Source organism: Hipposideros armiger, unplaced genomic scaffold (genome assembly GCF_001890085.2).
Source record: "Hipposideros armiger isolate ML-2016 unplaced genomic scaffold, ASM189008v1 scaffold_138, whole genome shotgun sequence".
Classification (NCBI taxonomy): Eukaryota; Metazoa; Chordata; class Mammalia; order Chiroptera; family Hipposideridae; genus Hipposideros; species Hipposideros armiger.
The window spans coordinates 1884270-1909709 of record NW_017731488.1 but is presented as its reverse complement, the minus strand read 5'-3'; the positions used below and the strand labels follow the sequence as shown (position 1 = coordinate 1909709).

Here is a 25440-nt window from a genome sequence, read left to right as displayed (position 1 = left end):
CCCCCCGCGGAAAAATCTAGGGAGACTCTAGGGGCAAAAAGGGTTGTGAGTACCTGGAACTGGGAAATGTGAGTGGGGTGCCTGTTGGGAAACCGGGAACAGTGGGAATAGCATTGATGGGGACCAAGATGGGCTCCTGCTCCCAAGGAGCCTAGGCCCCTTGTGATGGGGAGGCCTCCCTTGGTGTCAGAAGAGCATGGGGGTTCCCCTCAGTGAGGGGAGGGGAAGATGGAGCCTCACACCGCCCACAGCACTTCCCTCTAGCCCTAAGGCTTTGAGGACCCAGAGATTTCCCTGGGACAGCCCCTGCAGGCCTGGGTAGAGTGAGCCACCTGGTCAGGCCAAGGCTGGGGAGTTTAAGAGTTTGATGGATTCTCAGAGACTGGTTGCACCTGGGTGTATGGCTTAGGATCCTATTTGAGAGGGACCCAACCTCTTGTCATGGGACTTGTGCCACCTCCGGGCAGCTTGGTGAAAGGCTGTCCCTCTCCAGTCTCAGTTCTACAGCCCAGAGGGGCTCTGGCTGGTCAGCGTGAAATTCAGGTCCCTTTCCTGTCCCCCATGCTGGGTGACTGTAGCCTGCTTACTGAACCTCTCTGGCCCTGCTTTCCTCCTCTAGGTTCTTCCCTGTCCTGAGAGCATTTGTGAGTCTGAGCTCCACGGAAGAATTCCTTTAAGAGTTATTTATTTCATTCCGATCACACTTTTCAGTACAAATGGAGCCCCCCAAGTGCAGTTACGAAAAAACAAAAATGGTTTCTCTTCAGTTTTGGAAGACATGGAAAGACACTTTCTTTAAACACATTGGGCTGAGTTGAGAAACTGGTTTGCATTTAGGGAGGTGACCCAGTTGTTGCAAGATTGGGAAGCCAGCCAGGGATGAAGACTTTGCTTGTATAAAATGTGACCACCCACTGGGTACGTGGGAGTTGACTGCAGTGGATGAAGGGCAAGAGCACTGATTCTGGAGTCAGACGGACATGCTGCGCTCTGCCATCCTGCCTCTGGAGCTGTGACACCAGCTTAGATCCAGGTTCAAAGGGTTGCTGTGAGGGAGAGATGAAATGTGTGTGAAAGTTCTTTGTAAACTGCAAGCTACTATAAATTATTAATGTTAGTGCCTAGTCTTATTAATATTTCAGGCTCTGCCATACTGTGTCGTCCTTGTCAGGGCCCCTCAGGAGGGTTTACCTCTGACAGCTCCAGTGTTAACATAGGCCTGGCCTTGGTATTACTTTGATTTAATGAGGTTAAACTTTGCTTTTTATGGCAAGATAAAGTTGTCTTTAAGGGAGTGTGCTGAACAATCAGAGCCCAGAAAAACAACAATGAATACAGTTGACCCTTGAACAACCAGGGGACTAGGGGTGCTGTCCCACCCCACCTCCACAGTCAAAAATCCACTTATAAACTTTTGACTCCCGAAAAAATTAACTGCTTATAGCCTACTATTGACCGGAAGCTCTACTGATGACAGAAACAGCTGATTAACACACATTTTGTATGTTATATATATTACATACTATATTCTCACAATAACGTAAGCTAGAGAAAAGTAAAGGTATTAAGGAAATCATAAGGAAAATACATTGACAGTACTGTACATGTTCATTGAAAAAAATGCATTAAATGGACCCGTGCAGTTCAAACCCATGTTGTTCAAGGGCCAAGTGTATTTTGCATACCAGGAAGGAGGCAAAAGAAGAAGTGGAATTATAACCAGATAATATTTATAATAGTTAGGTGTTACTTAGGCTATTAAGCTCCAAGAGGTCAGGGTATTAATACCCTTAGGTGTTACCCTTAACTATTAATGAGCTGGGTAATTAGTTCTATAAGGGTGGGTTTTTTTTTTTGTTTGTTTTTTTAAAAGATTTTATTGGGGAATTGGGGGAGGGGAACAGCGCTGGGGAATCGGGGGAAGGGGAACAGACAAGTTGCTGTCCTTTTGTTCTTCAGTCTAGTTGTGGAGGACATTGCTTCACTGGCCCATGTTGGTATTATCATTGCGCTCTTCCTGGCTGAGGCAGATTGGTCGCTGGCCACCGGACGGCCGCTCACAGCTGCTCTTGGCAGCTCACACTGGCTGCCAGCTGCTCACGTTGGCTGCTGCCCACTCACGATTGCTTATGGCAGCCCACTGCAGCAGGGGCTGCAGCCTACGCCGTCCCGGACGACTCACGGCAGCCCAGCTCCAGGTCGAGCTGTTGTTCACCATCTTAGCTGTAGAGAGCAGCATCACTGGCTCTCATATGTGGGATCGGAACCGGGACCTGCTGTTCAGAGCTGGCGTCCTAAGCCAGCTCTTAACCAACGCGCCACTCGGCCGGCCCAAGGGTGGTGTTTTAACTGCTTTGTTTACTGCAAAGCTCCAGCCCTGGCACATAGTAGGCCTAAAACAAATGTTGGAATGTCTCGGGGTCTCAAGGATCCTTTGAAGTCTCTGGTGAATTCACTCTCCTTGACATTTGGAGCAACAGGGCTAAGAGGGAAAGGGACTTGTCCAAGGTCACACAGGGATTGAGTGGCTGAGCCAGGACTAGAAGCCAACAAAAATAGTGGATCCAAGGCTGTGCCAGAGTCCACTCCTAGTATCCATGACTTTTGCTTTTGCAAGAGCCCTTGACGTAGCTATGATTATTCTCTGGTTACAAATGAGGAAGTGGCTCAGAGAGGTTAAGGAACTTTAGCTGGCAAGTTCCAGACTTGAAATCCCATCCTCACATAAAAATTGGGGACCTGGCTTCGTTTGAAATAGTCTGTCAGAGGTGATTGGTAGATACCTTCCCTTGGGGCAGCAGCTCTCTCTAGTTCTCCACGGTCACCACCTGGGTGGCTTCTCTTTGGACTGGATTTTCCTAGGCCACTGGGCAAATGGTTTGTTTGTCGGGGCTGGGAGCCTGTCTGCTTCATTCACCATGTGCCCCAGCCCCTGTAGCGTTCCTGACGGCTAGCATATAGCAGGCACTGAATAAAACCTGTGGGATGAGTATAACCCGGCACTCTCCTACTCCAGAGCCCATTTGCTACCCCATCCCTACAACCTGGTCTCTGTTTTGCTCCCAGAGGTCTTTGGGGATTCTTTAACAGTGTATCAGGTGGAGACCAGGAGGACTTGAGGGTGGCAAGCCTTGGTTGAGGGCCGTGGTGAGGAGGTTGATCATGCGTTTAGAAAAGGGAAATGTGAATTGGGAGGGCTGGTGAGCTGGGAGGGGAGGAGAGAAAGGAGCTGCTAGGACTGAGAGGAACTCCCACTTGGGCCTTGGAGATCTCAGTTCTGAGGCTTAGCAGACCTGGAAGCCTCCCAAACCTGCTGCATGCCTTTTGGATTACCTGCTAGCACTGTCTACCTCGCTGCCCTCCTTGGCCTGCCGGCAAGTGCAAATCTCCAGGGCTCTGTGAATCCTGAGGGGTAACTCTGAATGGACTTTGCAGGCTATTTAATTATTTAATAAGGTCAGTGTCCCCAGAAGTCCAAACTCCAACCAAATTTCCCTGGTCCCTATATGCACCCTTAGGGAAAAGTAAATATTTAAAGAGACACAGTTAACCTTCTGAAGGCCCCAAATCAAGTGGAACCAGCTATTGAGAGCTAAAAGAGGACTGCGGTTTTTTGAGACTCCCAAGCAAATCTCTTGGGCTGGGGATATTTCAAATACTACTACTAGTGGCACTAATAATTAATTACTACTACTATTAATAATTAATAATAATAGCAATCGTTCACTGGGTCCCTAAACTGTACTAAAACTTTATTCTAATTAAGTTAATCTTTCCAGCAATCTATGAGGTACTTTATATTATAATTCTCATGAGAGAGCTAAGGATCAGAGAAAGTAAGTCACTTGTCTTAAGGTCACACAACTAGTAAGTATGTTATGGAATCAGGAGTCAAATTTGGGTTGTCTGAATTTGAAGTCCATCTCCATCATGAGCCTTTATATTAATAGTATCTGCTTTCTCTTTGATTCCTAACTTCTTTCTATTCTGATTTCTACTGAATAGGGGACAGAAGCAGTCAAGTTTGCCTAATACTCATCAGCCAGGCCCTGGACACCTGGTCCCAGTCCAGCTTTGCCTGCTTTGCTGTGTGCCCTTGGGTAAGTCACAACTTTTCAGCCAGGCTTTGGTTTCCCAGATGTTTAGTGGTGAGTTTTCTTCTGCAGCTGAGCTCTAGCTGGAAAGGTAGAGTTTAGCCTGGTTTTGACCAATGTGGGAGTCACAGTGATGGGGAGGGGAGAGGAGTGGAGGTTGTCTTTAGCCCCACCCTCTAGTGACATCACATAAGATACCTGCAGTCCCTGCAAGCCCCGCCCCTAGTGACCCTCACCTGTGGAAGTACCACCCAGTGTTTGGCATCTGGCGAATTTGCCAGTCCCACAGCAGAAGTCATCAGCCCCCAGGCTCGAGAGAAACCCTTAGGTAAGCAGTGCAAGGGGGCCATGGAGCTGTACTGGGCTGGGCTGGGCTGTCTGGAATAGGCAGGCCCTGGCAGCCCGGTGGGCAGACTACTCAGAGATTGCCCTGAGGGTACCCTCCGGATACCCACCCTCATCTTCTGGCTCATGACGGACCCCTGCCCCTGCTCTTTCCCCCCTGGATCCAGGGCCCCTTTGCATGGAGTCAGGAGATGGGAACAAAGTATGCAAACAGATCTAAAGGAAATAGAGTGGCAGGACCTTTGTATGTGGCCTCTGGGTTCTGTGTTTAAGGCCCACTGTGCCTGGGAGAGGGGGAAGGCTGTGAATGAGCTTCCACCCACCTGAGGAGGTAACTGGTGCAGAGAGAGGGGATAGCTGGTACCTGGGGGAGACTGGGGTCTCTGGATGTGAGTCAGTTGCTAGAAGCCTAAAGGAATAATTTATAGGAAAGGACTTGGTTGCCTGCTTTAGACCAGTATTTCCCAAAGTAGCTCTGTGGGATGCAGATAGGTGTGATAGGAGGCAGGGCAGCAGCAGAGTGGCTAAAAGTGTCAGAGAGCTATGTCCAAATCCTCACTCCACCTCTCTTTCTGTGTGTGTCTGTGTGATCTTGGGTAAGGAGCTCTGAACTTTACTATCCTCAACAGCAAAATGGGTATAATAATACCTACCTCACAGACTAGTTATGTGAATTAATTGTAACAAGGTTGTAAAGAATAAACACTTATTACATTTCAGCGGGCTTTATAATACAGTTATTAGTGGGAAAGGTATCCTTGGCCACGTAAGCTTGGCAACTACAGGGTCAATAACAAAGTGAAGCAGGCTTCTTTGCGGCAGGACTTGTCAGAGCCTTTAATATGCTGTTATGCCTTGGGAAGTTCTAAGAGTGGGATAAGGAACATTGGACTGGACTTAATGGATCACAGGGACCCAGGAACTAGGCCATCATCACATGTCATCTTTCCCTGGTCTTTGCCGTCATGGTGGGATGGAAACCTTGCTGGATTGGGCAACTCTGGGAAAGGCCTTCCTGTCTGGGCACTTGTTTTCTCCTTGTAAAACAAAGGAGCTGCATGAGATGCTTTCAGAGGCCTTTCTGACTCCCTAGGGTTCTGAGTTGGGAAGACAAAGCTGTAGACAAGGGTGGAGGCCAGATTGTTGAGGCTGAAGCCCAATCTCTTGGGGAGGAGGAGAAATCCAATGTTGTTTCCCCAATCAGTAAGACAGGGCAGGGGGGATCCTTGTGGTCAGGATGGATGTGGTACCATTAATTAGTCCACCAGCAAGGTCTGTTTCCTAAACTTGTCCTGTGCCAGGCTGTCTGGGGAATAGGAAGTGGAGGAGTCCTGGACTCCCCTATTGTAGCACCCCTCTTGTAATAGTATAATGACTTACTTGCATTTCACACCTGCCTCTCCACTAGACTAGGAAAAGCTACAGACCAGAGCTGACTCCAGAATTGTAATGTGGGAGGAGCTTACAGATGCAAATCTGGCTGGGGGTGAGGAGGAGTGTAGACTGGGAGGCTTGTCTTGATGCTGCCTTTGCATGGCAAGCCCCCTGCATTTACTTGGACTGTGTGTGAATTATTGAGTGACTTTGGGAGTGATCATGGTGCTGCTGGTGGCAGAAAACATGAATGCTTTTCATTGCCCAGATCTCTTTGCTTCATGCAGTGACTAGTAGTTGTAACAAAATCTGATGAATGATGGACAGAAAACCTGGACACTGAGCCCAGTGAGCTTATTGGAGGGAAGTTACCTGAGGAAGGGGAGTTGTCTGGCAGGTGTTGATTTTTCAATAGATATTAGATTTAATTAATGACACAGTGAATAATGATAAACCTGAATTAAGCAACCGATACCAGGCAAAACTATATATAGTGTATAATTATGAAATGATTAATAGCACTTGCCATCTTGTCTTGCAAAGGGCGGATTAGGGTAGTAGTTAAGGTTACAAACTAAATTCAGATCGTAGCTCTGCCACTTTCTAGCTAGGTGGGTGGATAGGGTACTTGATATTGTCTGTGCCTCAGTTTCCTTATCTGAAAAATAGCATCTACTTCACAGGTTGTTATGAAGTATGAATGAGTCAGCTACACATAAAGTGCTTAAAACAGTGTCCGGCATATATCAAGCGCTGTGTAAGCATTTGCTATGACTTGTCTTTCGTTTTATAACCTCTACCATATCATGAAGTTCCTGAGAGCAGGGATCAAATCATTTTTCACTCTGCCCTCTCCTGGATCCAGAACAGGACCTGAGGCAGAGGAGGGGGCTCAATAAGTGTTTGTTCAATGAATGAGTGAAGAAATGAATGAATGAATGAGTTTTAAATGCTAAACTGTATAACCCATAGGTTTCCCACAGTGGAAAGTGGAGGAGCAGAAAGGAGGTCCCTGGGGTGACAGCTTGTACCGGCCTTAAAGGATTTCGGCGAGGGAAAGGAAGTTGGCACAGGGTGTGACATTTGGATTAGGTGGGAAATGAAAGTGGGAGCAGGTCATGGGGTCTTGAATACCAGGATGAGGGGTTAGATTTGATTTATTTGGTATTAGCAACCATGGCTGGGATGGAAGGGCCGAAGGAGGGAACTCTTTGAGTGGGGGGTGTGCTGAAGGAAAAGGCTGTTTTTATAAGGATCAGTTGTTATTGGGGACTTTTTTAGTTGGGCCTCGAAGGGTATGAAGTACTATCAGGATGCTGTTCATTCAACAAACATTTGAGTGCCAGCTACCTGCTAAGCACCAGGGGAATCACAAAATAATGAGATAAACTGCCTACCCTCAATGAGCTCACATTAACAATTTTAATGTTCATGAGAAGTATTATAATGGTAAAAGGATGGGTATCTGATGGTAGAAACTCAAGTAGAGAGGTCATCATTGGAGGTTCAGTGCGCCAGGGAGAGTATCACAGAAGAAATGGTTTTTGAGGGATGAATAGGAGTTTGCCAGATAGGGAAGATGAGGAAAATATCTCAGGTGGAGGGGACAGCTTATGCAAAGCTATAGATCAGTGGTTCTCAACCTTCCTAATGCCGCGACCCCTTAATACAGTTCCACATGTTGTGGTGACCCCCAACCATAAAATTATTTTCATTGCTACTCTATAACTGTAATTTTGCTACTGTTATGAATCGTAATGTAAATATCTTTTTGTTTTCCAATGGTCTTAGGCGACCCCTGTGAGAGGATCGTTCGACCCCCAAAGGGGTCACAACCCACAGGTTGAGAACCGCTGCTATAGATATATGAAACAACAGGCCCAGAGGGTTGGTGAGGCTGTGGCTGGATTTGAGTACATTGTGGTTGAGCAATAAGGCTGGAAAAGGTAGCAGGGACCAGATCATGTAGGGTAATGAGGGTCAGTGGGAACCTGAGGGGCTACAGGTAGAGGCAGCAGGTCTGTTAGCAAGGTCATTGTCACACTACCAGGTGAACATTGATGGCAGCATAAACACAGGAGAAAATAATGGGGGCTGCTCTGTGGAGCCTGGACTGGAAAAAAAATGGCTGAGTTAGTGAGCCTCATTAATTAATGCATTCCTCAAACATTTATGGAGCACCTACTATGTTCCAGGCACTGTTCTAGGCACTTGGGATATACCAGGAAGTAGGACAATCATGAGTCAGAGTTGAAGTCTCCCTTAGGATGACTCCTCTCCTCTGAAACTCAGTGTAGGGATAAGTGGGTGGGGAGGAGGGAATAAGAACTGGGCATGGGGGTGAGGCGGTAAGGATACCAGCCCTTGACTTTACTCTGGCCCCTCTCCCAGCTCCCTGCCCAGCCCACAGCCATGGCCACCATGGTGGCCCAGAAGCTCAGCCACCTTCTGCCCAGTTTGCAGCATGTCCACCAGGAGCCTCAGCCATCCATGCAGCCAGAGCCTGTCTTCACGGTAGCCCGAGCCGAGGTACCACGCCTCTTCTGGAAGCCATACATCTATGTGGGCTACCGACCGCTGCATCAGACCTGGCGCTTCTACTTCCGCACACTGTTCCAGCAGCACAACGAGGTGGTGAACGTCTGGACCCACCTGCTGGCTGCCCTGGTGCTGCTGCTGCGGCTGGCCATCTTTGTGGGGACCGTGGATTTCTGGGGAGACCCCCATGCCCTGCCCCTCTTCATCATTGTCCTCGCCTCCTTCACCTACCTCTCCCTCAGTGCCTTGGCTCACCTCCTGCAGGCCAAGTCCGAGTTCTGGCATTACAGCTTCTTCTTCTTGGACTATGTGGGTGTGGCCGTGTACCAATTTGGCAGTGCCCTGGCACACTTCTACTACGCCATTGAGCCAGCCTGGCACGCCCAGGTGCAGACCATTTTCCTGCCCATGGCTGCCTTTCTCGCTTGGCTGTCCTGTACTGGCTCCTGCTACAGCAAGTACATCCAGAGGCCTGGCCTGCTGGGCCGCACTTGCCAGGAGGTGCCCTCAGCTCTGGCTTACGCGCTGGACATCAGCCCTGTGGCACACCGCATCCTGGTGTCCCCCAGCCCTGCCACGGACGACCCTGCTCTTCTCTACCACAAGTGCCAGGTGGCCTTCTTCCTGATGGCTGCTGCTTTTTTCTCAGCTTTCATGCCTGAGCGCTGGTTCCCTGGCAGCTGCCACCTCTTTGGGCAAGGCCATCAGGTCTTCCATGTCTTCTTGGTGATGTGCACGCTGGCTCAGCTGGAGGCTGTGGCGTTGGACTATGAGGCCCGGCGGCCCATCTATGAGCCCCTGCACACTCGCTGGCCCCACAACTTCTCCGGCCTCTTCCTGCTCACTGTGGGCAGCAGTATCCTCACTGCATTCCTCCTGAGCCAGCTGGTACAGCGCAAACTCAATAGGAAGACCCAATGAAGGAAGGCAGCAGTTGGTAGGGAGGGAGGTAGAGTGGGAGCCCAGGGGTCTGCGCTTGGCTCCAGATGGGAACAAGGCCTGGTAAAGTTGTTTGTGTCTGGCTTGCTGTGACTCTCTGTGCACGCCTCAACTGCCAAGGGTGGTACTGGCTAGACCTTGGATTTAGGGACTGGCTGGGAGCTGCAGGGGTCCACTCCTGGGCCTGCCCTAGCTCCCTGCACTGGGAGAGGGAAAGAGATAAAGATGTGAGCCATCCTGGTGTGCTTCCCCACATGCCTCTCACTAGGGGTGAGGATGAGGGGGCTGGCAGCTGGGGCCAGGATCCTGGTTTGGGGCTTCCAGAGTATTGGGAGAGTGTGAAGGTGGAATTTTGGCCAGAGTCAGATTTGAGTTGAGAAGCAGAGGAAGCCTTAGCAGCTACCCTTTACTCAGATTTCATTGGTAGATAGGGGAGGGGCAGGGCCAAATCTGTGTGGGGTCTTACCATTGTTTGAATCCCAGCCTGGAGTTTTGGAGCTCCAGAGTGCCCCCCAAAGGTAAAGATTGTGCCAGGTGAAAATGGATCCCATCCAGTGTCCCATACCTCTTCAGTCACAGTCTCAGATAGTGAGCCCAACCCCCCTAGCTCTGGCCTCTATGTTCCACACATCTTGGTCCCAATCTCTCTCCTGGTTTTCTTGTTAACCGTTCAGTTATCCATTTATCTTTCCTGGGCCGGGCCCTGTGGATCAATGCAGCATCAAAGGCTTTAATGGAATGAACTTTCAGGGGAAGCAGTGAAGAGGGAATAATTAGTGCTGCCTGGGACCTTCAGGGTCTTGAGTTGGGAAGGGTTTGCTGATGGAGAGGAAAGGCATTCCAGGCAGAGGGAAAAACCTGGCCAAGAGGTATGGAAGGAGTTTACTGGGGCAGGAGTTAGGGGTGGTCTGGACTCTGATATGGCCTGGATGCAATAAAGTGACTTAAATCATTTTCATAACAGCTGTCTCTTTGTGTTTTGTCTCCTGTCCCAGGGAGACCCATGGGCCTGCTGACACTGTGGGCGGTGGGTGGTTTTGGAGGTGGGGTAAGGGGGATGCTGGGGCCCCTGGTAGTGGCACAGGAAAGAGGGGGGCAGTTCCTGTTTTATTTTTGCCTGAGGTGACATTGGGGCCTTGTATACTATATGTGTGAACTTTTTTTGGAAAAGGAGTGGAAGCAGTTTTATTACTAAATAAATTTTAGAAGTTAAAAATGTTTTAAAAATATACATAATACATTTTATTATTTGACAAACATTTCGTTTTGTTGGTCTTTCCTTCAATCAAGGAGTATTGTATGTTAACTTTTTATATTATTATGTTAACTTTTGTAATATTGCTTTTTTTCAGAGTACACAAGCAATATATGTACAATGAAGGAAAATTAGTAAGTACAGATAAGAAAAAACCCCAAATGCATAAGAAATGTGTATATATACATATTGGATTGTTGGTAAAGTAATGATATATTTTTTGTTTTTCGTTGCAAAAATGCGTCATGACTTTTCCGACAACCCAATATATACATATATAAAACATCTATGGAGATTGCGGTTAGGAATGGAAGGACAGGTGGGATGCCATCATTTTTGCATTTCTGAGAGGCTTTCAGAGTTTACAAAGTACTTTCATGAACCTTACCTCAACTTGATCCTTTAAAATCCAAGGTCACACAGCCATGCCATGAAGGCAGGACTGAAAGCTAGCTCTTAGGCCGGCCGAGTGGCGCGATGGTTAAGAACTCTTTTGGGATGCCAGAGGGCCCCGGTTCGGATCCCACATATGAGGGCCAGTGACACTGCCCTCTACAGCTAAGATGCTGAACAACAGCTCAACCTGGAGCTGGGCTGCCCTGAGTTGCCGGCGACGGCGTGGGCTGCAGTCCCTGTGGCAGTGGATTGCCATGGGCTACCATGTGTGGCCAGCAGCCAGCGTGAGCGGCCAGCAGCCACAGTGAGCGGCCGTCCAGAAGCCGGCGACTGATCTGCCTCGCCAGAGAAGAGCACAATGATGGTGCCAACTTGGGCCAGTGAAGCAACATCCTCCACAACTAGATTGAAGAACAAAACGACAGAAACTTGTCTGTTCCCCTTCCCCCAATTCCCCAGCACTGTTCCCATCCCCCCAATTCCCCCCCCCCAAAAAAAAGCTAGCTCTTGCCTCCAAATTTGTAGCTTTCATTTTAACATTTTCTAAATCCTCTCCTATGTGGTTTCATAGTTCAGTTTAGACTGTTTTTGAATTACAAAAACAATTAACCATTTAGGGTAGTGTTGAGGACCCTAGCTTTGGAGTCGGGCATATCCGAGACTCGGCTCCACCCTTTCTTTTGGGTTATTGTGAGGATTCAGAGCTGAAACCAGGAAAAACCCTGAGCCCGGGTAGTTATTATATTTACAGTAAGAAAGCGCAACCAATTAAGAAAAAAAAGAATGCACGTGTCTTGTTCAGTGTCGCGAACACGCTCACACAACATATTTTCCGGAATACAAACACTTGAATGAGATCAGAAAGAACGTGAAAAGAAAGGAATTCCAAGCGGGGAGAGGATCGGTTTGCAGTCGTCGTTAAAGGCGTCGGGCGGGGCTTGGGGGAAGGGGCGGAGCATTTGCCGGGCTGGAGCGGACGCTGGGGGCGGTACCTGCGTTGGGGCGGCCGTGACGTAGTTCCCCCCCCACAGCGTTGGCGCGAGATCCGAACGTCGGCTGAGGTGGTTGTGGCCATTTCCTGAGGCGTTCGGGTCCTCAGTCCGGTGTCCGGTTGACTCGGCCTCCCCAGCCGCCATGAGGCGCGGAGGCCCCAAGGAAGAGGAGGCCTGCGGCGTGTGGCTGGACGCGGCGGCGCTGAAGAGGCGGAAAGTACAGGTGGGACGTTGAGGCTCGAGAGGGTGTTGGGGGAGGGCTTAGGGCCCTGGAGGCGTGAGAAGGGAGTTTAGGGCACCCGAAAGTGATAAAGGTAAAATTGGAGACCGAAAAAGGACAGCTTTGGGAATTCACAGGCAAGAGCCTGACGAAGAGTGAAAAATGGGGTTTGGGGAGGGTGGAGAGAAAACGAGGCGGAAGGAAGGCTGGGGAGGGATACGGAGAGACTGGGACAGCAAGGTTTCGAGGTATGGGGAGAGGTGGAGAGAAAATTTGCTTCAAGGAGTTTGGTCGAGCGGACAGACGCCTCAGGAATTCGGATTCCCTGAAAGGCGTCAGGAGAAGAGGCTGAAGTATTGGGAAGGGGTGCATATGCAAATTTGGGGAATTCTAGTGCTGAGGGGCCGCCAGGTTGCAGGCCACCTACCTGCTAGAACCAGGAACTTTCTTTAGAAGAAAGAAATAGAAGAGACGGGAAGGGGAGCTGGTCTAATATTTATTGAGCATCCACTGGGTGCCAGATACTGTATTAAATACTTAATATGCATTGTATATATCATATCACCACTTTTATGGGAGTGAGGAAACAGATTAAGTAACTAACCCAGATGCGCTGGATAGGAAGGGGCAATTGCCCCCCAGGTTTGTCACATATGCAAGATTCTCTGTTAGTCATTACAAAGGAACAAAAGTAGGAGATAATCTTTGTTGTTTATTGAGCGTTTTATGCTGGGCATTGTGCTAAGCATTTCAGATACGTTATCTTGTTTGGTTCAACCCCCTATGGTAAATAATGATACCCATTTTATATGTGAAAATTGAGACTCAAAACACACTAAAGGCAGGATTCTTGCTCTAAAGTTGCTGCAGTCTTAGGGTGAAGAAAGGAGATGCACTTTGCTGGGATAGTACATGCCTTATCAGTGGTAGGTACAGAAATTCAGTGAAGTAAATACTGCCATTGTCTCTGTTTTACAGATGAAAAAATTGAGGCTTAGATTAAGAAATTTACCCAAAGAAGCAGGGGTTCGAGCCCATTTCTGACTGCTACAAAGGCTAGTACTCTTATAAGGCAGAATATATGCCCAGAAGAGTGGTTTCAAGGGAAATGTGATTGTGGAGGTCAGAGAGATTATCATGACTTAGGGTTAGCAAGTTCATGTGTAAACAAGCAGCAGAGGCTTCTGGGGTTTAATAGCGCCTGGCTATTCTCTCTTTTTGGGTAATAGCCACCTGGAAGGTAATTCAAAGTTCCAACATACACAGGAATGTAAGCCGTCTTGTTTGTTTTTGCCCTGCAGTTGTTAACGGATTAACCTCTTCTAGTCTCTTCCTTCCACCCTCGGGCCTAATGTAATTTAATTTAGGACATCTCAGAATTTTCTCCTTGTCAAACCAGACTTGCAATATCTCCGAGGTATGCCTGTAGATAGATGTGTGTGCTTGGCTCTTGACTTGAAGATCAGCAAAAAGGCCAGTTTAGCTGGAGCAGAAAGAGGCAGAAAAGAATAGATGAGGCCTGAAAGGTGAGAGGGGGCATACATGCATGGCCAGATCGTGCCTTTTAGGGGTTGGGGCTTCAACATATGAATTTTGGGAGGATACAATTCAGTCCATAGCAAGTATATATATATATTTTTATTTACATTTTTACCAGTCCTTTATTGATAAAAAATTATCTCCAAACTTTTGCTGTTAAGAGCACTTCTGCAATAAAGAATTTATACACATATCATTTTGCACATACACGAATGTATCTGTAGGATGAATTACTAGAAGTTGAATCACTGAGTCAAAGAATGTATCTATTTTTAAAATTGAGAATATGAAACATTGCTTTGTTTAGTAAATATAGTCATCTCTCCCTTCTATTCAGTTGTTAAAATTAGGGTCACTTCATGAATCTGAAACATATTTTCTACAACACAGGAATTCCTGAGAGAAGATCTTGTGTCAACCTTAGCATTTTGTGTTAACTAAGCTTGTTAAATCAGCAATTTAAAGTTATCTTGCTTCCTTGGTAACTTTTTTGTTCTTCTCTAGTTTGTGCAAAAAAGTATGAGTTGTAGCATATTACAGCACAGATAGAATGGTGACTTTTTTCCCCTAAAGATAGAGGAAAAGGCTAATTTATGGGTGCTAGGGAAATACATATATTTATTTTAAAAAAAGATCAAAATGTCAATGGGTATTTATTACTCCTTGAATTAGGAATAAGTCTTTTATACCATTAGAATACATTCTTGAATGCCGTGTGATGGGTGGGAAACCTGTCTACCAGTTTAATTAGGAAAGTGGAGAGAAATGGAAGAGAGTTAGGAAGAGTTCAGGAGAGAGAAAGGGAATAATCCATAGGGAAGCAGAGAGCCAATACTTGTCTCTATGTCTGTAACATGGACACCACAAATCACTCCTTTTTGTTTCATCATCGTAAATGAAAACATTTGTTCTGCTGATCTAGTGTGTAGCGTGAGTCTTCTCTCCAGGATCTCCAGGCCCTTATCTTCCTTCGATTTCTAGAGGCCTGAACCTGATGTCCAGGGTCACTGACACCATTTCTCCTTCTTATTACTTTGTTTCCAAAGGTTCTTGTTTCAAACTTGGTTCCCCCACTAAGTTGCTGTTCCTCCTACTTTAAGACTTCCACCCTATAGGGAAGTATTAAAGGTTCCCTTTTACTGGATGTAGAAACCTGCCTCTTCCTAAAGTAGCTACCAAGTAGACACATTTGTTTTGAGTTTTAATGTCATGGATGGATAGGCAGTCACTACTACTGACCAGTGTTCGAAAACATGCCCCTTCCCATTTGATCCCTAAACAGAACTGTCTGCTACTTTGAGGAGAATGGGGGCGTGGTTTGTGGTCTGGCCAGAAGATAGGGGTTTGGAGAAAGTTTGCTTCTCTTCTGGGCTGACAACCTGTAGAAGCATGGCAGACTTGGACTCATTACCTAGGCCTTGGTATGGAGGATATTGTATTTGTTTGCATTTCAGTCTATTTTATGAGCGTAATATGTATTTTAAAAAAAAATCAAATAGTATAGGATTGTGTTAAGTAAAAAAACAAAAGGTCCCACTGGCAGTAGCTACTATTCACAGTTTGAAATCCTTTGAGACATTTTCTGTAACTATAAATAAATACGCGTATATATATTTTCCCCACAGATGAGATTGTATCAAACATATTGTTCTGCAATTCAGCTTTCACTGAATATATAGTAGAGAACTTTACATGGGAGACATGATTTAAAAGTTTTTAAATTTAATTTACATAGTTTTCACATTTTGTATTTTAACTTTGCTGCCTCTATTTGAAAACACTGAGAAACATTTCTAACATGCTTTCTTACACATTAAAGAGGTAAACAGATTTAGTATGTGATTTGTATATTTACCGTCTCTCAGATATATTTAAAATGTCATTATAACAAAAAATAATTTCTACTTCTTCTTAATCTATAATGCAGTTTAGTTCCTTACCCTTTAAATATGTAGCAGAGAAGGAGAAGTGGACATAACCAAGAGGGAGATGGAAATGCAAAGATATCAGAAATCTGGGCTGAGTCATCAGTGGTTTCTGGGCAGCCTTGGCCAAACACTAAAGGCCACTCTTGACATTATGCAACTTTGCCACCATTCAGCCCATCAACAAATCCTCTGGACTCTGCCTTCAAATGTGTTTAGAATCTCATCATTTTCTACTATTTCTACCACTGCCACCTGAACCAGAGTGACCCTTGCTCCTACGAAATTTAAAACCATTTAGTGGTTTCCTGTCTTGCAGTAAAAACTAAAACCTTTTTAAGGCCCTCAAGGCTGTGTGTGCTCTCTCACACCTCTTAGGCCTCATCTCCTCTTTGCTGTGCCTCACTTTTTCCAATCATACTGGCCTCCTAGCCGGCCTTCAAAGCTAAGGCCACCTGTGCTTCGGACCTTTGTACATCTCTGCCTGCAGTGCATAGGGATTAGAATGCCACATGGCTCTGCTTCTTCATTTGTTTAAATGTCAACTTGTCAGTCAGTCCTTTTCTTAACCACCATAAAATAGCCTTTCCCTATCCCTACTCCTCATACTCTCTAACTACTTTAGTCTTGCTTTATTTTTTCACCATCAGACATACGAGTACTGTATACAATTGAACCTAGAACAACACGAGGGAGCACTGACCTGCCATGCATTCAAAAATCCGCATCTAACTTTTGACTCCCCCAAAACTTAACTACAGCCCTCCGTATCTGCGGGGGATTGGTTCCAGGACCCCTCTTGGATACCAGAGTCCAAAATGGCATAGAAGAATGCATACAGCCGGCCCTCTGTATTTATGGATTCCCAACCACGGATCGATCTGTGGTTGGTTGAGTCCATGGATGTGAAACCCACTGATATGAAGGGCCAACTATATTGAAAAAAATCGACATTCGTGTTATTCAAGGGCCAACTGTACTGTGTATTGTTATTTATTGTCTTTCTTCACCTAGTAGAATGAAAGTTCCATTAGGCAGTTCTTCAAACAGTATCTGACACATAGGTACTCAGTAAATATTTATTAAATGAGCAAATGAGTGATGAACTAATCTATCTGGGCTTTGCTTTCAGAGCCTGTTACATAGGGATATAGTTGCTTATTCTCTCCTCACTCTGATGAGAGGATAAGTGCGAGGCCTTTGAGCTTTTTAGAGCAAAGGTGGACTGGAGATCTCCGGTATAATGGCAGTTAGAGCATGTACTTAACAAAACCTTCTCTCCGATACCTACTGAAATGATAAAAGAAGAAACAAACATAGAGAAGGGAAGTTAGTTCATTTTTACTGAACTGGAAAAGGTTCAAACTAACTACTGAACTCTGTGGTAGCAGCACAATTAGGGTCTGTGCCGTAAGACTGATAAAGGTCTATAAATGTACTTAACAAATGTTTATCAATGTGATCTTTATGCAGTGGCTTATGGTTTGTAAAACTTTTTACATGTATTATTTTACTTTTTAAAAGCTTTGTGAAGGAGGTGTGAATATTCCCGTTTTACAGATGAAAAAAGTTCAGATAGAGATGTACTCAAGATCATATCAGAGTAGGTGCAGCTGTATGGCTCGATTCCAGGTCTTCTGACTTTTGGTCCATTGTGGGTTTTTTTAATCTGTAAGATGTCCTTAGATGGTAAAGAGGTGAATAAGATGGTTATAACCCTGGCAGCAGGGAATATGATAGGTAAACAACTGTCAAGCAGACTGTAAGTGCCTTAGAGGCATAAGAAAATTTTTTAAGGTTTTAGAGGAAGGAATGATCATGTGTGGAAGGCTTAAAATATATCCACAAATTCTTTTCATACACCTCCCTTTAAATGATGGAGACTCATTCTCCTCCCTTAAGTGGGGGCTGTATTTGGTGACTACTGAAGAGAATGTGATGGAAGTGTTAGAATTCCAAGGCTAGGTCATAAACAACACTGCAGCTTCAGCCTCATTCTCTCTTTGAGGGCAGCCAGCCTTCACGTTATGAGAACACTCAAGCAGCTCCGTGGAGACATTCACGATGTGAGGAACGTAGGCCTTTGTCAACAGCGTGAACAAGCCACCTTGAACGTGGATACAGTAACCCTGGTTGATACCTTGAATGCAGCCTAATGAGATTGTGAGCCAAGAACCACCTAGCTAGGCTCCTCCCAAATTCCTGATAAACAGAGGTTGTGAGACAATGGTTGAAGTTGCTGTACTAGGTTTGGGGGCAATTTGTTAATGCAGCGATAGAAGTTAATACATATTTTGGTTCTGGACATGGAATGCTGCCTAACAAAAACCTAAAATGTGGGAGTGGCTTTGGAATGGGGCAATGGGTAGCAGCTGGAAGATCTTTGAAGAGGGTGTTAGAGGAAGCTTGATGAGCTTTTAAGAAACCATTTCTAGAAGTGTGATGGCCTTTGAGGAGTCCATGTGTGAGAGTTTAAAGGAAATTGAGAAAAATCTTACTGGAAAGTAGACAAAAGGGGATCTTTATTATGTAGTGACAGAAACTTCAGCAACACTGTTGGCCATAGTAAAGTGTAAGGTAGAAAATGTACCAAAGAATTGGGGGATGTAGCTAAGGAGATTTCCAGGCAGTGTTGAAGGTGCTGCCTGGTTTCTTTTTGCTGGCATTAGCGAAATGCCAGAGGAGAGAGATAAGCTAAAGGAAGGCCTTTTAAACAGAAAGGATCCTAGACTTGCAGGTTTTGAAAATTCCCAGACTCTCCAGGTGGCACAAATGGGCTTGTCTTTGCAGGAAGTTTTAAAATTACTACTCAAATCTCGTTATAGCTCTGTTTAGAGACACACATGAAAATATACTCAACATCATTAGTCACTAGGGAAATGCAAATCAAAATCACAATGAGACACCTTCACATCTACTAGGATGGCTATAATAAAAAAGACAGATAATAATATCAAGTTTTGGCAAGCATGTGGAGAAATTGGAACCTTCATACATTGCTGGTGCATACATAAAATAGTGTCGGCACTTTGGAAAACAGTTTGGCAGTAGAAGCAACCCAAATGTCCATCAACTGATGAATGGATAGATACAATGGTATATCTGTACAATGGAATATTATTTGTCGATAAAAAGGGAGTTAAAAAAAGGGAATGAAGTTACTTACCTACATACTACAACTTAGATGAGCCTCCAAAACATGCTCAGTGAAAGAAGCCAGTCACAAAAGACCAGATGTTGTACCATATATGAAAGGTCTAGAATAGGCAAATCTGTAGAGATAGAAAGTAAATCAATGGTTTCCTGGGAATGGGGAGTGACTGCAGTAGGTGCAGGGTTTCTTTTGGGGGTAATAAAAAATGGTTTTTTTTGTTTGTTTGTTTTTTTTTAAAGATTTTTATTGGTGAATTGGGGGGATGGGAACAGTGCTGGGGAATTGGGGGAAGGGGAACAGACAAGTTGCTGTCGTTTTGTTCCTCAGTCTAGTTGTGGAGGACGTTGCTTCACTGGCCCAAGTTGGCACCATCATTGCGCTCTTCCCGGGTGAGGCAGATCAGTCGCCGGCTTCTGGACGGCCGCTCACTGCGGCTGCTGGCCGCTCACGCTGGCTGCTGGCTACACACGGTAGCCCATGGTAACCCACTGCCACAGGGACTGCAGCCCACGCCGTCGCCGGCGACTCACAGCAGCCCAGCTCCAGGTTGAGCCGTTGTTCAGCATCTTAGCTGTAGAGGGCAGTGTCACTGGCCCTCATATGTGGGATCCGAACCGGGGCCCTCTGGCATCCCAAGCGAGTTCTTAACCATCGCGCCACTCGGCCGGCCCATAAAAAATGTTTTAAAATTAGATTGTGGTGATGTTTACACAACTCCGTGAATATGCTAAAAAAAGACTTAACTGTACACTTAAATAGGTGAAATTTATGGTATGTGAATTATATGTCAAAGCTGTTAAAATAAAAAGGAAGGCTTTGTGAAGAGGTGGCATTTGAGGCAGACCTTAAAGCAATGGTTGGAGTTTGTTGGAAAGCAGTGGAGGTGGAGTGAGAATTTTAGGAATAGTATGAATAGTGGCACAGGGGCAGAAATATAAGAGATGTTTGTGAAACATAGTGACAGGGGCTTACCCAAACCACCCTCATTTCTGACACCAAGTTTGAGGGCCCCAAGACTACTACTCTCAGGTTTGATAATTTGCTGGCAGGACTCAGAACTCACTGAAAGCTATTATACTCATGGTTACAGTTTATTACAGCGAAGAGATACAGGTTAAAATCAGCTAAGGGCAAAACCTAGGAGAATCCCAAGCATGAAGTTTCTAGTGTCCTCTCCCAGTGGCATATTGGACAGTGCTAACTGCTGACAGTAATGATACCGGACAATACAAAGAGAGTATTGCCAACCATGAAAGCCCACTGAGCCTTGGTGTCCTGAGTTTTTACTGGGACTCAGTTGTGTAGACTTGGTTGACTACTTGTGTGGTTGACCTTAGTTTCTAGCCCCGTTGGAGGTCAAGCTGGTTAACTCTTGACCCAGACCCCCACTGTAGATCACATTGTTAGCTTAGGCTACCTAGTATGGCCCAAGGCCTCCAGGTAAACAAAGACACTCCTATCAGGCAGGACATTCCAGAGATTTAAAGATTACCTCCCTGAAGCCAGGGAGAAGGCCAGACCTCTCTTTGGGTAAGATACTTTCTTGCATAGGGAGTTATTCAGTTTGGCTAAAGTGTAGGGTATATGTAGGGAAGTTGAAGGTGAGATTAGGAGGGTAAACTAGTACCATGTTGGAAATTCTTGAAAGGCATTTGACATACCAGGCTGTGTCTAAGAAGATTAACCCAACAGTGCTTAAGTGAAAGTGAGTGGGATACTGAAAGACAGGCTAGAGGAATTTAGAGGATATTGTAGAAATTTAGAAAAGGAATAATAAGGGCCTAATTAAGGATAGAAGTTGAAATTATTTATTTTTAATGGATTATTGATCTTTATATATCTAAAGTGTATTTATGTTCAAGGACCTAAATGTGGGCTTGGGGGGAATCTCTTAAATGTTTTTTTTGAAGTCTTTATTTTGACATTCAGTATTATTTTATATTAATTTCAGGTGTACAGCATAGTGATTAAACATTTATATAATTTAAGAAGTGATCCCCCTGACTAGTCTAGTACCCTCCTGGCATTATGCATAGTTATTACCATATTACTGATTATATTCTCTATGCTTTACATCCCCATGACTATTTTGTAACTACCAATTTGTACTTCTTAATCCCTTCACCTTTAACATTTTACACCCTGCCCCCCTAACCCTCCTCCCATCTATCACCCTAGTGAACCTAGTACCCATCTGACACCATGCATAGTTACTACAATATTATTGGCTATATTCCTTGTGCTATACCCTACATCCCCATGACTACTGTGTAACAACCAATTTGTACTTCTTAATTCCTTCCCATTTTTTACTCAGCTCTAAACCCCTTCCTATCTGGCAACCATCAAAATGTTCTCTGTATCTATGAGTTTGTTTCTGTTTTGTTTGTTTGTTTATTTTGTTCTTTAGATTCCACATACAAATGAAATTACATTGCATCTGCCTTTCTATGTCTGATATACTCCACTCAGCACAAACTCTCCAAGTCCATCCATGCCGTCGCAGATGGCAAAACCTCTTTCTCATCCATGGCTGAATAGTATTCCATTGTATATATATGTATCACCTCTTTATCCATTCATCCATCGACGGACACCCACGCTTCCTCCACATCTTGGCCATTATAAACAATGCTGCAATGAACATAAGGATGCACATGTCCCCTTGAAGTAGTGTTTTGGGTTTCTTTGCATAAATATCCAGAAGTGGGATTACTGGGCCCTTCTTTGTCTCTTGTTATAGCCTTTGTTTTCAAGCCTATTTTGTCTGGTATAAGTATTGCCACTTCAGCTTCTTTGTTTCCATTTTCATGAAATATCTTTTTCCCATCCCTTTACTTTCAGTCTGTGTGTGCCTTTCAATCTGAAGTGAGTCTTTTATAGGCAGCATGTAAGGGTCTTGTTTTCTTATCCATTCAGCCACCCTATCTTTTGATTGGGGCATTTAATCCATTTACATTTAGAGTAGTTATTGATAGATAGGTAGTTTTTGCTATATTGTTATTCATATTTTTAAAATTTTTTTTTTCTTTTTGTCTTAAGTCCAAGATTACTTGTAATACTGGTTTGGTGGTGATGAACTCCTTTAGCTTTTTCTTGTCTGGGAATCTATCTGTCCTTCGATTCTAAATGATAGCCTTGCTGGGTAGAGTAATCTTGGTTGTAGGTTCTTGCTTTTTATCACTTTATTTCCTGCCAGTCCCTTTGGGCCTGCAAAATTTCTCTTGAGAAATCAGCTGATAAGTCTTATGGGAACTCCCTTGTAGGTAACTTCTCTTGCTGCTTTTAAGATGTTCTCTTTGTCTTTAACCTTTGGCATTTTAATTATTGTTGTGTCTTGGTGTGGGCCTGTTTGAGTTCATCTTGTTTGGAACTCTCTGTGCTTCCTGGGTTTGTATATTTATTTCCTTCACCAGATTAGGGAAGTTTTCAGTCATTATTTATTTAAATAGGTTTCATTTCCTTGCTCGCTCTCTTCTTCTTCTGGTACCCCTATGATGTGAATGTTGGTACGCTTGATGTTATCCCAGGGGTCCTTAAACTATCCTCATTTTTTTGGATTCTTTTTTCTTTTTGCTGTTCTGATTGGCTGTTTTCTGCTCCTTCTAAATCACTGATTTGATCCTCTGCTTTATCTAATTTGTTGATTCCCTCTAATGTATTCTTCATTTCAGCTATTGTATTCTTTATTGCTGACTGGTTCTTTTTTAAGTTTTCTGTCTCCATTTTTATGTTTCCTATCTCTCTCTTTTTTTTTTTCTTTTTTCCAGCTGAGCCATCCTGCCACTTGTTGGCAGCTCAGCGGCAGCTCAGCTCCGGCCAGGAATCGAACCGCTGTTGCTCAGAGCTTGCACTCTTGAGCAAGCTCTTAACCAATTAAGCCACTTGGTCAGCCCTCTCTGTCTTTTTCTTGATGTTCTCCCTGAGATCAGTGAGCATCCTTATAACCAGTGTTTGGAACTCTGTGTCTGGTATTAGGTTGGTGCAAAAGTAATTGCAGTTTCGGACTGTGAATTTTAAATCATTATAATTAGGTTCAAACACATCTTTATCAATCAAAATAGGCACCATTATAATCAACACATTTTTGCCAATGAGAAATAAGTTTGTTTGTTCCTGTAGCATAAAAATCCGTGCTTCAGGATTCGACAAGCTCTTGGAAAATATTTTCTGCATCCTGCTGGTTGTGGAAGTGCTTCCCCTGCAAAAAGTTGTCGAGATGCTTGAAGAAGTGGTAGTCGGTTGGCGAGAGGTCAGGTGAATATGGTGGATGAGGCAAAACTTCATAGCCCAATTTGTTCAACTTTTGAAGCATTGGTTGTGTGACATGTGGTTAGGCATTGTCTTGGAGAAGAATTGGGCCCTTTCTGTTGACCAATGCCGGCTGCAGGCATTGCATTTTTTGGTGCATCGCATTGATTTGCTGAGCATAGTTCTCAGATGTAATGGTTTTGTTGGGATTCAGAAAGCTATAAGTGTATCAGACTGGTAGCAGACCACAAAACAGTGACCATGACCTTTTTTGGTGCAAGTTTGGCTTTGGGAAGTGCTTTGGAGCTTTTTCTAGGTCCAACCACTGAGCTGATCTTCACTGATTGTCGTATACAATCCACTTTTCGTCACATATCACAATCCAATCGAGAAATTGTTGTTGCATAGACTAAGAGAAGATGCCACTTCAAAATGATGATTTTTTAAAATTTGCAGTCAACTCATGAGGTACCCACTTATCAAGCTTTTTTACCTTTCCGATTTGCTTCAAATACCAAATGATGGTAGAATGGTCGACATTGAGTTTTTTAGCAACTTCTTGTGTAGTGTGAGAGGATCAGCTTCGATGATTGCTCTCGGTTGATCATTGTCAACTTCTGATGGCCAGCCACTACGCTCCTCATCTTCAAGGCTCTCATCTCCTTTGCAAAACTTCCTGAACCACCACTGCACTGTACGTTCATTAACAGTTCCTGGGCCAAATGCGTTGCTGATATTGTGAGTTATTTTGGCTGCTTTACAACCCATTTTGAACTTGAATAAGAAGATGTTCAAATTTGCTTTTCGTCTAACATCATTTCCATAGTCTAAAATAAATATAAAATAAACAGCAAGTGAAAAGTAATTAGCAAAAAAACATAAAGTGAGAAATGTGCATTCAAATGATGTATAACATAATCACATTTATTTAAGAATGTATTCCAATATCAAAGGCAAATTTCAACAATGCAAAAACTGCAATTATGTTTGCACCAACCTAATAGATTGCTGGTCTCCATTTTTTTTAGTTATATTTTTGGAGCTTTATTCTGTTCTTTTATTTGGGACATGTTTCTTATCTCCCCATTTTGGCTGCCTCCCTGTGTTTGTTTCTATGTAGGGCTGCTATGCCTCCCAGTCTTAGAGTTGCCTTATGTAGTAGGTGTCCTTTGGGATCCAATGGTGCAGTCTCCCTGATCACCAGAGCTGAGTGATCCAGGTATGTCCCTTGTGTGGCTTGTGTCTGCACTCCTGTTGTATTTGAGCCTTGGTTGCTGTTTGCACATCAGTGGGAGGGATTGACCCTAGGGCTGATTGGTTGTGAGGACTGGCTGTGACTACAGTGGAGGAGATGTGGTGCAAGGGCTGACCTGATAGAGCAGGTTTCACTTTAGCAGGGCTCTGGTGCCTAACCAGTCTGCCCTTTGGGTGTGTTATCCTTGGAGGTGGCTGGGTGATGCACTAGCTTGTCTAAAGCTGGCCACCAGGCGTGCCAGCCCTGGGGCCTCTGGGGAGGAGCCACCTGGTATGAGCCACAAAGCAATCTGTAGATGTCCGACAGCTCGCACTGGGCTTGGAGGTGCCCCGAGAGGCCACTCTTTGAACCGAGGCTGGCTGTTGCTAGTGCTGAGCTTAGGGCTGCTTAGCCAGATGTATGGGGCATGCTGAAGCCAGGTAACTGCTTGTTTGGGTTTTGTGAACCTTCGAGAGATTTTATGAAAGTCTGCAGCATGAGCTAAGACAAGCTGTTGGTACAGAAAAGCCACTGGAAGTGGCTTGAGTATGCCTGCAAGTTGGGTGGGGTGGTGTCTGGGAATCACTGGGGTGGGGCGATGAAAGGTTAGCTGGTTTGATGCAGACTCAGATATGGTGTCTGCCTGTGTCTGCACTCAGGTAGGGGGAGGGCTCAACAAAGAAACAATGGCCTCTGCCAGCTTCTCCGTCCAGGAGAAAGCTGCCCCTCCAGCCCTCACCCTGAAGCTAGACAGTTCAGTTCCTCCCCGTATGTCCCTGGCATCTTTGGGGCTGCTGCCCCAGTGCTGGAGCTCAGAGCAAGTGAGTGTGCATCAGGGAGTAAATCTATGTGCTGACCCTTTAAGAGGTGCACCTAGGACTGCAGCTGCCCTCTGGCTGACTCGGCCACAATGTCAGCTGGTTTTTATAGCCAGAAGTTATGGGGACTTCTGCCCCCAGCACTGGAACCCTGGGTGGGGAGCCTGATGTGGGGCTGGGACCCCTCTCTCCTTGGAGGGTCAGAGGGTAACCTCTGCAGCCGAGATATCCCTCCCGATTTTATTTATTTATTTATTTATTTATTTTAATTTTTATTGGGGAACTGGGGGAATGAGAACAGTGCTGGGGAATTGGGAGAAGGGGAACAGACAAGTTGCTGTCCTTTTGTTCTTCAGTCTAGTTGTG

General features: G+C 45.0%; 2 protein-coding genes across 9 annotated transcripts in view; both read left to right on the top strand.

The window, feature by feature from the left end:
* Positions 1-10251, top strand: part of PAQR7 (progestin and adipoQ receptor family member 7) — a 17703-nt gene extending 7452 nt beyond the window's left edge. For 4 of the 8 annotated variants that reach the window (XM_019650293.1, XM_019650289.1, XM_019650291.1 and 1 more), the window contains exons 2-3: positions 4006-4100; positions 8205-10251. In XM_019650293.1, coding sequence (XP_019505838.1) covers positions 8226-9272 — 1047 coding nt within the window. In that variant the 5' untranslated portion in view covers positions 4006-4100; positions 8205-8225 and the 3' untranslated portion in view covers positions 9273-10251. The other 4 variants (XM_019650294.1, XM_019650288.1, XM_019650287.1 and 1 more) reach the window with 3 other exon arrangements.
* A 395-nt stretch (positions 10252-10646) lies between these two features.
* AUNIP (aurora kinase A and ninein interacting protein) overlaps positions 10647-25440 on the top strand; it is a 30217-nt gene continuing 15423 nt past the window's right edge. The window contains exons 1-2 of the mRNA XM_019650199.1: positions 10647-10679; positions 11973-12156. Coding sequence (XP_019505744.1) covers positions 10666-10679; positions 11973-12156 — 198 coding nt within the window. The 5' untranslated portion in view covers positions 10647-10665. The remainder of the gene's footprint in view (positions 10680-11972; positions 12157-25440) is intronic.